At 51.1% G+C, this 12763-nt stretch overlaps 1 protein-coding gene across 3 annotated transcripts in view; it reads right to left on the reverse strand.

Annotated features, from left to right (window-relative positions):
* Positions 1 to 12763, reverse strand: part of LOC132078622 (rho GTPase-activating protein 39-like) — a 61129-nt gene that overhangs the window by 18657 nt on the left and 29709 nt on the right. For 2 of the 3 annotated variants that reach the window (XR_009419280.1, XM_059480876.1), the window contains exons 2-3: positions 11184 to 11579; positions 492 to 1794 (exon numbers count right to left, since the gene is read on the reverse strand). Coding sequence is in view for 2 of the 3 variants with exons in the window: in XM_059480876.1 (XP_059336859.1) it covers positions 492 to 1794; positions 11184 to 11579 (1699 nt within the window). In the remaining variant the exon portion in view is untranslated. The remainder of the gene's footprint in view (positions 1 to 491; positions 1795 to 11183; positions 11580 to 12763) is intronic. The other variant, XM_059480878.1, reaches the window with a different exon arrangement.

The raw sequence follows: 12763 nt of genomic DNA on the forward strand, positions 1-12763 counted from the left end.
CTAAATACTGCTATTCCATGTTCAGGAATTGGGAAGGAGAATAGCATTATGAGGAACCATTTGAAAAAGGAGAGAGAGAAAAAGAGGAATTGCTGTCATGTGGCTATGCAAATCTTGATGCCATACCCACCAACTCAGATCATTCCAGTGAAGAAAGTACATACAAGGGAAGACATGAGTGACAGTAACATGATCAGGCAAGCACATTTACCCAAGTAGCAGAGCAGAACTACCCACAGTGCTGAGGCCTTGCTGGACATGAGCCCCATCCCACAATTCTCCTTCCTCTCAAGCCACTGGCCTCAAACAGGGTTTCCACGAGCAAAGATGTGAAGCTTTATGACCTGTTTGCTATTCTGCAGGAACAGATGTGTCTTGCCTGCAGCATACCCCTGGGATTAAACCCCCCAGAAGCAGGCTCTCTATGATGAGTCTAGCAAGTCTAGCAATGAAAAAAAAAAAAATTTAACATGGCACAGATGGGGAGGCACCTGGGAGGAATGGCGTGTAGCACCTGATGAAGTCACGCTTGTCTGGCTGGTGACATTCTTTTCTAAAGAATCTATTTTCTCAAAAGTTCTCTTCTGCCTCATTGTGTCCTGTGGAGTAGCCACACTGCTGGGAAAGAATTCCCTAATCTCCAGGTCCTGTCTGTACAGAGACCTATTGCTGGCTGCGACATCATCCCTGGAGCTCTGGCTGATGGATTTTTTCAAGCGGTCAGACTGAAACCTGACCTTGCTGCTCTCTGCTGGAACACCGTTCTCCAGGCCCTCAGCATCCAGGCTGCCTTTGCTTCCCCTGCAAGCTGCTGACCTACCCACCACAGCACGCATCTCAGCAATCACTTTATCATTCAGAGCTGTGAGCTCACTGCTGCTGCCCACAGAGCCAGGTCTTGCTTGACCTGCTCCTTGCCTCCTTCCCTTCCTTTTTCTCAAGCTTGGAGAAGGACCAGTTGAATAACCAGAATCCTGATGGCCAGTTGGGTACTCCTGAGTCTGCAGGCTGTTTTGCCGACTGTGGTGGAGTTCCATGTTCTTGAGAACATTTGCTTCCAAGATCCTCCAAGACTCCTTGAAGCTGTCCTTTGAAGCAAGCTGACCAGGCAGTTTAGTGGAGGTATCTGTTGTTGCAACAGAAGAGTGGGAGAGTTTGGCAGATTGGTCAACATTAACCATATGTTTTATGTATTCTCTGCCAGCTGGGCTGTATTCAGTGGAAGAGGGATTTCTTGCATGCTTCTTTGCAACTTGCTGTTGTTGAATACTGGGATGCTGCAAAAATTTGGTTGGTTGCACCTGCTTTTTTAAGCTATTGCTTGGTGACCTTGGTGGAGACATCCCACTCACACAAATGCTTTCAGTGTCCATATCTACTGGTGGCTCATCATAAATTGGCAACTCTAAAGATGGCTCATCATATATAGGTGCAGGAGAGGCATATGTGGGGGATGCAGGCTGGGGGGTTCCTGTCCGGCTTCTTGGAGGTGTTTGAGAAGTAGGACCATTCATCATCACCAGGCAAAACCCACCACTCTCGGTCTTTTTGATCTGCATAGACTGCTTTGTTTCTCCAGTAGGCATTTGCTTTGTGGCTCCAGGGCTCTGGGATGTGGATTGAGGCTGAGCATATACAGCTCGTTTCGGAAGAGATTTTGGGCTGTTGGGCTTTGGAGTACCCTGCAGCTGAAGAGAACTGTTTGAAAAGTTCTGCATCTGCCTCAAACTGTTCACTTTGACCAACAAGGCTGCTTTTGTCCCTGACAGAGGCTGCCAGTGGGTAGGAGTCTCCCTAAAAGAAGAAAGATACAAATACACACAATTATTTAAGAATTATATTTACTGAAGTACCTTCTATGTCTACCCAAACTGTTAGTCCCAAAGTGCCTGAATAGTCCCCTGAAGTACCTGCCTTCAGATTATCCAACTATGACAGTCCTTCCAGACCATGCTATTTTTTTATATAAGTTTCTAGATATGCGTTTATTTGTAGAAAAACCTATGAGGTCTATGGGAGGCATATGGGGGTGGCCATTCTCCACTCACAGCTTACATTTCCACGCAACCTGCCACGTCTCCACCCAATCTTGTCCAGATGCACTAGGATCTGGTACCCTTGACCACACCAACCGGCCCTGCTCAGCTCCCATGGCTGTGAAACCCTCCTCTGCTGGGAGTGTCACCTCTGATCTGTGGCGGCACTCGGGATCCACCACAACCCAACATGCCCACTGCAACACCCCAGTTCCCAGGATATATTCTACAGTGTAGCAACAACCACCGGCTGTCAGGCTGTGACCACAGCCAGTCTGTGTTTGTGAGCTCTGAGTAAAAGGGAATAGAAAGGATATTAAACCAGCTGAACTTCCAGGTTTTCCAAGGCATCACAGTCCCCAGGAAGGTCCACTTGAATCTGACCCTACCTCCATTTGAATTGTGCCCTACCTCCATATATCTGCTACCAGCCATCACTGGGTAAGACCTGAGCGTGTACTGCATGTGTTCCATCTGAGACAGGAGATGCTCCCCTAACACCTTCATAGCTATTCTGCTGTTTGTACCTTGACCTTGCTCCCCACTCCACATTGCTGACCTGTCCTCTATGGCCTCTGTGCTGACAGACACACCCACTTCTGCTGCATGTCCAGAGGTGCCCCCACCATGTCTGGCTCTCTTGTGCCTTCCCTACCAAATCCCAAGGTATGTGGACACTAGCCCTCTTGCTACACTCCTGCTCTCTAAAGCACTTTCACCTGGCCAGGTGCCAGCCACCTCCTTCAGCACAGCTTCCCTGGGGTATTCTGCCTGTCCTTCCCCCATGGTTATCCTGCCAGTGCATTTGCGCACCCCCTGCTCTCCCTACACCTGCCCCCCATCACTGTGGGTGTCCTATTTCACCTGGTGCACTCTGGTCACCTTCCCTACATCCTCTGTCCAACAGCTAATGTCTCACATCTGTTCCTTATCACTGCCCTCCTAAAGAAGTGGTGTGCTCCTTCCCTATCCACTGCTTACCATATTTTTGGCAAAACATGCTCTCTGTTGGCAATGTGTCGTGAATCCCATCTTGATACAATGGCATCATGAGTGGCACAGACGAGGCTGGCACTGCCCTGTCATGGGCACAGTGCCTGACCCCTGGCCAGGGTTCAAAGGCCTCATGACACTGATCACACTTGCTGCACCTCTGTCTTTGCAGGGCTGGCTCCTTTCCCGCAGCTCTCTTGTGCAACTACTCAGGTGTGGCCAGAGAAGGCTGAGAAAAGGTCAACCTTCTCTGGTGCTTGTGGCCAGCAAAGGTCCTCTGCTTTGAACCCTGGGGCCCCTCTTGCTCTGGGGCCTCTTATATACCTCCCACAGAGGCACCAAGGATTTTATTTTAAGGGAGCTCCTGACACTACTTCAAGATGGTGATGCAACTGCCATGAGGAAAGCCTGTCTCCGAGCCTCCACCTTCATTCTCTTCACAGCACTGCAGCCCAATGCTGAGCTAAGCCCTATGCCAAGAGCAGCTTGGGAAACACTGACAAATTTGACATTTTCTCTCCATCTGCCCAAGCCACCATCCAGCATAGCCCCTGCTCTCCCATTCCTGTTTAGCCCTCAGTGGCTTGTCCTCCACATGCTTCTTCCTGGGGCACAATGCCTCATGCAGGGGTTGAGCGCCAGCGGTGCCAAGTGAGGACGCACACATGGAACCACCAGCAGTAACAGCACCATGAGAGTGGCATTCAGGATGACACCTAGCTCCACCAAGTATTCCTCCTGGGGACACGGCCTGCTCCTTGCATCAAGGCATCTCCCCTTGGCACACTCAAGCTTCAGTCTCAATCTGAAGACCAGACTCTTTCTCAAAGAGTGCGTGGACTAATAGGAAGAACCAGAACAGCAACACCTTCTAGGCTTTTAAATGAGAATTTCTGACAGCTCCATGGCTGGATCAGTGAGAGACACTTTGCCAGTCTCTCATTTCATGGCACAGAAGAGAGACTGGCAAAGGACAGAACACTCCACAGGCCCCTGACTCAGCAGGCAGGCCACAAGTGTGTGACTGGGACATATTTTAGCTCAACCCTACAGCAACCATCACTGCATCTGGACCAGCATTATCCAGTTGTTGGGTTGCAGAAGGATAGCCCAAAGGTGCAGATGTGTCCCACTGCCTTACAAAACCTCCAGTTATGGCAGGCCTGGAAAATAACCCTGTGCTCTGTGGAAAGGTGCTGGACGCCCACATATCACAAGCCACCTCCTGAAGTTTTTCCTCTCCCAGACATGTAGCACTGCAGGCCCAGCTAGCTGTGCACAGCTGAACCATCCACTCAGCCAAGGCTTGGCAGACCCACCTCAGCCAGATACAGCATGGCCAGACTTGTGCCCTCCATCCAGGCTCATCACACACTGCTACTGTCTGGCACCAGAAAATCACATGACCAGGAACTGAGCCTGAAGCTCTGCCACTTCCTTGCTCAGCTCTGAGACACAGGAAGGAGCCCCTCCCTGTCCATACAGCAGGCACTGGCACCACGTCCTGCCCCATCGGTCCCAATTCACACCCACAGAGCAGCACTGGGAACATCCCTGTCGGTCACTGCTCAGGTGTGGGCCTGGGCATCTGCAGAACATCACCAACCTGCCCATCAGAGATGGGTTCCTGCTCCAGCATGTCATTATAACTTTTAGGGCCCTGTGGGACCTCAACTGGCAAAAACCTCTGCCCCTCCATCTGTGATAAAGAGCACAGCCCAGATTTCAGTCCTCAGATGAGTGATGAGGGATTTGATCTGAAAAAAAAAAGAAGATATTGTGCTCATAGCCTCCTGCAGAGGCAAGCTACCTACCTGTGAGCCCCAGCAAGCCAGAGGGCAAAAGGCACTCCAAAGCACAACAGCTCCTCACTGCCCAGAGTCCCTTCATCAGGGACATCCCTCACCTTGGGCCTGCCCAGGACAGAAGATGCGCTGGGCCTTTAGCACAGACTTGGCCACATGGGTGGGACATGATGGAGAGCAGCAGGAGCTCTGCACTGGTACAGGACTCTCTCTGCACCTACCCTGAGCCCAGATGGCAGGACAGTAAGACAAATTAGACAGCCACAGCAAGGCAATGAAGAAGTGGCTCTGCCTCCCTGCAGCAGGATTTTGGCACTTGTAGTCCATGTCCCAACATGCAGCCCATGCTCCCTTCCTTCAGGCCTAGGCCAAGGCGCACACTGGGAGCCAGCCTGCTCAGGACTGCTGCACCTCCCTGGAGCTGGCAGAGCCACCCACTGACACTGCTTCTTTTTGAGGAAAAGCAGAAACATGTGGGATTGCCACAGCTAGGCTACCATGGACAGTGGTAAGAGGCAAAGCACCTAGATGCCCTGCAGAGGTCAGGGGAAACTGCGAAGCTGTGCTACTCCCATGTCATCAAATTGCCACCATGCTCCCCCACCCAGGAATGTGATGGTGAAGAGAAACTTCTAAATGTGTACAGTACCCCACCTCGCCCATCAGTCTCATCATGGACACATCATGCCATTTACAGCCTCCCTGGCTGCCAGAGATGAGAGGAAAGAAGCACCACCACAGAAAAGACAAAGTTGTCTTGAAAAGGCCATTTCCACAGCCATGAATGATTTCTTGGGGCCATGTCTGGATATAGCTTCCTTCAACCCAATTCCCAGGCTGCTGGGAAGAACCAAGCAGAAGAGAACAGGGACTTCCTGACTTCCCAGCACGAAGCTTCAGTCTTGTCCTTGTGAAAGCCATGACAAAAAGCAAAGCCAGTGGTGGAGAAGTGTCCCAATGCAGCCTCTCAGCCGAGCTCTTCAGCCAATAGCAGCAGAGATTCTGATGGATACCCTGGGACTGTTCCTGTGAGGAATGCTTTCAAGCAGCTCCAATATAAAGGCCTCAACTTGGCACTGATTTTCCCAGCCTGCACCTAGCTCCAACAGCATATCTAGTAGCTCTTCCCAGGCTCCAGATCTTCAGTGTTTGTTTTCCTCCTTCCCAGAAGCCTGGAGAAAAGGCCTTGCACCTTAGCTCTGCTCTTTCTAGTAGTTGTTTTCCTGGTGCTATGACAAAGGTGAGTGAACAGGGATGTTTGTATTGCAGCAGCACTGCTGCTCTGCCCCTAATTCCCACACTGGAGGCAGGGATACAACCTGCCCAAACCAAAAACTCTGCAGAGTTGTGCAAAGAACATTGTGTTTGTATATCCTACCCCAAGGTCAACTGCACAAGCAGGAAACAAGCCTGTATTAGGGATTCTGATGGTCTTTCTTGCTTATGAAAACTTAACAGTTGCATTACTTATGCTGTGCCTTGAGATCCATGAGCCCATGATGAAACAAACCAGAGCTGGAAGAGGCAGAGGTACTCTTACAGCCACCTAATCACACATTCCCTCTCACTGCTCTTCCAGCACATATTCCTGGCACTGTAACACCAAGCCCTTGCTCCTTCCCAGTCAAGGATGCTGAGCTGTGGGAACGGTGGGTGAGGAAGGGATAGGCAGCACAATCTACTGCCCATGGAGAACGGAACCTCACCTTCCTCTTCTGGGGGACAGAATGTTCCTAGAGAAGGTGGCTTTCTTACAGAGGATTTTAAGATAGCCTGTTATTGCAAAGAGAACCTCAGAAACAGCACTCTGAAACTCCAGTTTCAGAGTGCTGACCTTAGGAGAAACAGGGGAAGAGGAGTAAAGGGGCTGGTACTGCATGGATAGCAGGGCTGGGAACAGCAGAGCCTGCTCACAGTCCTGACCTGCAGTGTGCTGAAATGCTGCAGACCAGCACACAGCCTCCCAGAAAGACTGCCTTCTTCAGGCCTTGGCACTCCACCAAGCCCTTTTTCACCCATTACCTTGGAGTTCCAGAAAAGCTCAGCGTGGCTGCAGTGGCTCAGAGTACACTTCCAAAATGCTGCATTCAACCTCAGGCTGGACTGTGAGACCAAGAGAGTATATCCATCCTTTGCAGAGCTTTCCAGTGTGTGAAAAGATAATTTGGCCATCATTTCCCCTGAAGAGAGTCCATTTTGCTTCCTAACGGGATTGTAAGAGCTCAGGATGAGTCTGGAGCTGTGAGGCAAGTGCTGTTTGCTGTCCTTGTCCAGCAAGGGAGAAACAGAGCCAGCACTGGGCTGGGCAGCCCCAGAGAGCACAGAAAGGCATGAGTGGCAGAAAGACAACATGGGAGCAAGAGCATGGGCAGAGGAGCTTCCCCAGAAGGCTCCAGAGATGGTCAATGGCTCCAGTGCCTTACCCTGCTGCAAGAAGCTGCCATTTCCCTAGGAGGTCTACCCTCCTGTACTGCCTGGGGAGGCCAAAGGCTGATGTCTAGAGAAGGTTGCTCCAAGCCACGGCAAGAGCTGGAAGAGTAGCAGCAAGCTGTGGGGCACTGAGGGAGGGGTGGCATGGGCATAGAGACAGAGGGAACAGGTTTGGAGAGCTTCTTTCTTCTTCTCGAGGCTGCTGAGGGTTTCACAGCACTGAGGTGTGGCAGGGGGCACAACAAATTCAGCGGTGCTGATATAAGGCACAAGAGAGGAAAGGTGGTAAAAACCAGTTTACTAAAAGAAAAAACCTCGACCACAAAGTATAACTAAAACCAGAATGAAATCCCTTCCCCCAGATCTTTCTTGGATGGGCTTGCAGGAGACTTCTCTTGGGGACTACACTGGTCTCTGCTGGCCTCTCCATCTATCACAGAATGACAAACATGAAGGAAAGAAAACCACTATTTTTGCACTGGCATTAAGAGACAAAAGTGGAACTGTCTTGGGTGCAAGTAACTATAAAGATGTCAAATACTACCAACAGCACTCAGTGTGTTCACCCTCTGTTTACGCAGCTGCATTTCTCCTGAGCAGAGGAGGACATGCTTGAGGTTGTTTTTGAAGAACAACACAGACAACAGAGCTGAAAACTTTAGTGTGCTCATGCTGTTAGTATACCAGACATCCCAGCAATGGCATTAGATCCCACCTGAGAACATTTGCTTCTGGCTCAGCTCTTTGCTCCCCATTTTACAAGCTAGCAAAAGGCAAGAAATCTCTCCTTGGGTGTCAGGTTCAACTAGGGAAATCAAACTCTGCATTATAACCAGTTAACCTTGCTCACACAGAAGAGAAAACATATGATAGATGTGCAAGGAAACGATGCCCAATCTTCTGCTTCCAAGAAAGCACATTTTGCAGACGTCAGCTTACTGGTATGAGCCTTGTAATCTGAAAGAGTCTTGCATATCCAAGTAGCCTGTTAGCTCTCATGCAAGCTGCTACTCCATGCTTTTCTCAGCACTTGCCCTTTAATTCATTGCAGGCTCAAGGTGCCCCAAGATTGCTACATAAACCTCATCTAGGGATGGATCAATGGAGAACGCCTTCCCACCTCCCCTCCTTGCAGGAGAATCAACAGTGATGGTGGGTGATGCTGCCCTGGGAGATAAGGAAAGGTACAGCAAACTCCTGCCCACATTGCATCACCCCCCTTTCTTCTATAGGAGGGGACCCTGTAGAAGGGTCTTTCCTACTGAGAGGGCTGAAGAACTGAGGGATGGGTCAAAACTGGCATCACTTTTCCCCTGAGGCACAGCAACTTCCAGTACAAAGGCAGAGGAGGCCATGTTCCCTCCTGACAGACTGAGTCAGCATCCTGTTTGCAGACAAGCCCAGAGCTTAGTGCTGCTGTTACTCTATACCATGCACATCATGGTATAGAATAACTTTTTCCCTCCTGAACCACACACAGTTTCAGCAGGGAAAGCCAGGCGCCCCATCTGAAGCGTGGCATTTTGCCTCTTTCTCCAGAGAAGGGACTGTCAGCATCAACCCCTGCAGGACCCTGTCCCTTTGCTCCCCTCCTGCCGGTTCCCCTCCTGCTTTCTCAGTACACAACTATGGAACAGGGCAGGGCGTTGAAAGGGACAGCGGTGAAAATGCAAACTGATCGCAGCTCTGAACCAACAGCACTGGCGAGGAGGAGGCTGCTGGAAGGGAACAGTCCAGCAATGGGAGTGACTCCAATCCCGCTGAACCCATCAAGCCAAGCAGAAAGGAGCCCTGCCAAACTGAGCCTAAAGGAGTGCGTTTGAGCAATATGACAAAAAAGCAGCAGTGATCTGCAGGGCTGACCTCTAGTGAGGTGGGGTGGTTGAAATGGTGGCACGGTTACCTGTGTGGACAGCTGCAGGACCCTACTCAGACGATCCAGCTTTCAGGGGATATGTTACTGGTTTTTGTGGATTCTGGCTGGGAGTAGCAAACATTAGTCACAGAAGTTCTCCCACATCTTGCCTTTGTTCCCAGCGGCCACACAGGCAGCACATGAATGGCCACCACATTGCCTTTGCCCAGGAAAACCATGCAGATGCAGCTTACAAGGAGCATCTGGCATCTTGGTTTTGTTCCCAATAGTGAAAAACTTTTTGTGGGCATAACACCTCCTCTTTTTGTATACTATTGCTATTAACATTGCTGTTGTTATTGTGTGTGTCTTATTCCACTGCTTTATGCTTTCAGTAAATTGTTAATTCAACCCGTAATCTCTGCTTTTGTCTCTCTCTTACTGGAAACAGTGAGGGGAAGAGGAGTGGTTTAATTCCAGCTGGTGTTAAAACTGGCACAGTCATGAATACTTTGGACTCTGTGAAGCTCACAGTATCTTGTGAGCTTCACAGGGCCCTATCAGGGCTCTTACACTCATTTATCTGGAAACATGTAATGTAGTTTTGATGGTGCCCATCCTGGCTGCCCTGGAGTGCCAGACTGTAAACGGACAAAGAAGGAAAGTTGCCTGTCTCATGTCAAATCCCATGTGCCAGTAGCTCAACTGTGTGACCCCCTCCCAAGTCACTGGGGTTGACCTGAGAGAACTGGGAACTACTTAGGTACAGCTTGAGACATTTACTGGATTTCTCCTGGCAGGGCAGGGACCATTCTCTGGATGGACATGCAGCTCAGGGGGCAGGAAGCACAGGGAGCATGATAATCACCAGTAAAGTATTGGGTTCCTTCTGGTGCACTTTATGTGCATCACTAGTGTCTTGCAGCCATTAAGATCTGCACTGAATACAGGGAGCAGCAGACATGTGATAAGCAACCTCACTTCAGGGTGCATATACTTTCCCGAACTGCCATCCTCTGTGGCTTTCATTAACTTGGCATTTTTTTTCTATCCTTGCCTGCACCAGGCACGCAGAGAGGCAGCCTTGATCCAAAAACCAAGGTGCTAGCACTTGCTGCACTGCCCAGAACCAGAACAAGGCATCCCAGCATATATGGCAGGACAGTCAGGCTTACCCAAGAGCTGCTCTAGCTCTCAGGTCAGTTCTCAGTATGACCCAACTTTGCTTGCTGCACAGCCTCCCCAGCTGCCAGTACCACATCCTCCAGGGCAGGATGATGCCCAGACAGAGTAGAAGGGAGGCAGAGCAGCCCCACACAGTATCCCAGGCAGAGGGGCCAACCCAACAGAGATTGGGGAAGGGATACTTTTGTGCAACTGAAGCTGAAATAATAGTTTCAATACGATAAAAAAGTCCCCAATTGCTGTCAGACTAGTTTTAGTGTAAAAAAAAAAAAAATCTCTTAGTCAAACATAAAAATAGCGTCTTGTTATTGGTCTTTTATTTCAGGCTTGATGAGACCACACAACTGTGCCCAGGAGCTCTGTCCCTGCAGCCCCACCTCCTGCCCTGGCTGAAGTTACAAGACATCAGCAACTGAGCAAGGAGGAAAGGAAGGAGCCAGACCAGATGGGTTTACCCGCACCCCACAGCAGCCTGACCCCCTGCACAGGAGCTATGCCATCCCAACAAACCCTGTTGCAAGTTTTTGAGAGCGTTTTCATCACTACATGACACTCCTGCCTGTCCCCTCTCCGTCTGTTATAGCACCCAGAGCAAAGATTACCTTTTGACATGTATTTTTATGGTGACTCACACAAAGATGGCCTGGCCCAAGCTGGGGACATTCAGGTAGTGGTGGCAGCAGACAGCTGTGCCCCAAGAAGAGGAGACACATGGTAGTGACTGGGGGTCTGGCAGTACTTTGCCCCACTGTTGCACCTTCCTGGGGCACCACAGCACCCTCCTGGGAAGCACAGTTCCCAACCTGCCTAACAGGGCCGGCCTGGCAGCTAAATTCACCCCATAGATACAAAGAGAGAAGGCTGAAGCTCTCCCCATACCTGGCAGGATCTTTCCTCTTCTCTGCCACACTGTTCCTCTTGCCCTTCTCCATCTCCTGCAAGACGGCCATTTGGATGGGGGTGCTTCTGCCACCGCTGCCAGTGCTGCCTCGGTGCTCCAGGCCACAGTCAGGCTGGGAGCTGCCCTTCATGGCCTGGAGCTGTGCCAAGGGCACAATGTCACAGCCCTGGGGCCGGTGCCACACTGTCTGCCGCGTGATGGCATTGTAGTAGTAGAAGCGGTTGTTGTTCTGGTCAAAGAGCTCCCACCACTGCTTCTGGTCTGACTGGCGCACCTTCAGGTTGGGAGGGGGCTCCCAGCTGCACTCCCCGGTGGTCAAGTTCACGTACATCCGCTCCTGGGAGCGGGGCTCGATGATCTCCACCCAGTCCGAGCTGCAGGGACACAAGAGCCATATTAGTCTGGACCAGAGGCCCAAAGCAAACAGGTTGTCTGAAGAGTCCTACAAACCTGCTGCCACTGGGCCAGGCAGCCTGCTTGCAGATCAAAGCATTGCTTGGGGCTATTCAGCAATCTAACGATCTTAGGAGAGGCCAGGAAAAGGGTTTGAGATGGGGCTGCTACAAAAGAGCAGTCCTTTGGCACAGGGAAGGGGAGGTCAGTCCCATCAGCCTGGCCCACTCACTTCCCACTCACTAGCCCAGGACTAACCCACAGGGCTGGCGGGCACAGTCTGTTGATGCTGGGATGACTCCCATCAAGGGCTGGCCCAGTCACAGGAGTGCCAGTGCCTGGGAGATGCAGGGTGCAAGATGCAGAAGGGTAGGGGACTTAACTTTCAGGAGCAGGGTGTATCTGCAGAACAGGATCTGCTCCTTTTGAGAGCTGCACATTCCACCTGGGGAGACCAAAGCCCTGGCTCCCAACAATGTGGGCAACCTGCTCCATGCAAGTGCCTGCCTGCAGGCTCCACATGCTGTGGGGCTGGAAGGGACCTCTGGGTCCCATGGACCCGGCTCGAAGCCCACACTTATATGTCCAAAAGATGTATGTGGGGAATGACTGGTGGATGAGACCATCTCCATTGCAGGCTCTTCCCCCTACCCCTTGGCTGATGGGACAGAGCCTTCAGCAGGATGTAAGGTGACCCAAAGGACAGGCCCTGCTGCTGAAGCATAACCCTTTGCAGCCCTAAAGAACCCCTTGAGCCCCAGGGTCCTTTATCAGCACCCATACTGGCCCAGACAGTGAGAGCAAAGCAGGTAGTGCTGAACCACTGCTTTTCAGGCAGATCAGCACAGTGGTTTTCGTGCAGAGGTGTTGGGCTGCACAGCTGTCATACATGGCATATCAACCATACCACTGACACACCAACCCTAAAGAGCTGGCCTGAGGAGTTCAGCAAAGCCAATGCCTCCCCAATGCAGTAGCCCAAATCATTTTGGATAGCCCAGGTAAATGGAGGAAGGGAGTGCAAACTCAGCAAGGTTTCCCTCAGCAAAGGAGAGATGCTACCTAAAGTGATCCTGAACCAAGTTGTAAGCTCAGCATGCTGAAAAACAACATGAGCCCCTCCTGCTCCCACACCCCAAGGCCTGGCCTCCATCCCAATGCTGGT

Source organism: Ammospiza nelsoni, chromosome 12, assembly GCF_027579445.1.
Source record: "Ammospiza nelsoni isolate bAmmNel1 chromosome 12, bAmmNel1.pri, whole genome shotgun sequence".
Lineage (NCBI taxonomy): Eukaryota > Metazoa > Chordata > Aves > Passeriformes > Passerellidae > Ammospiza > Ammospiza nelsoni.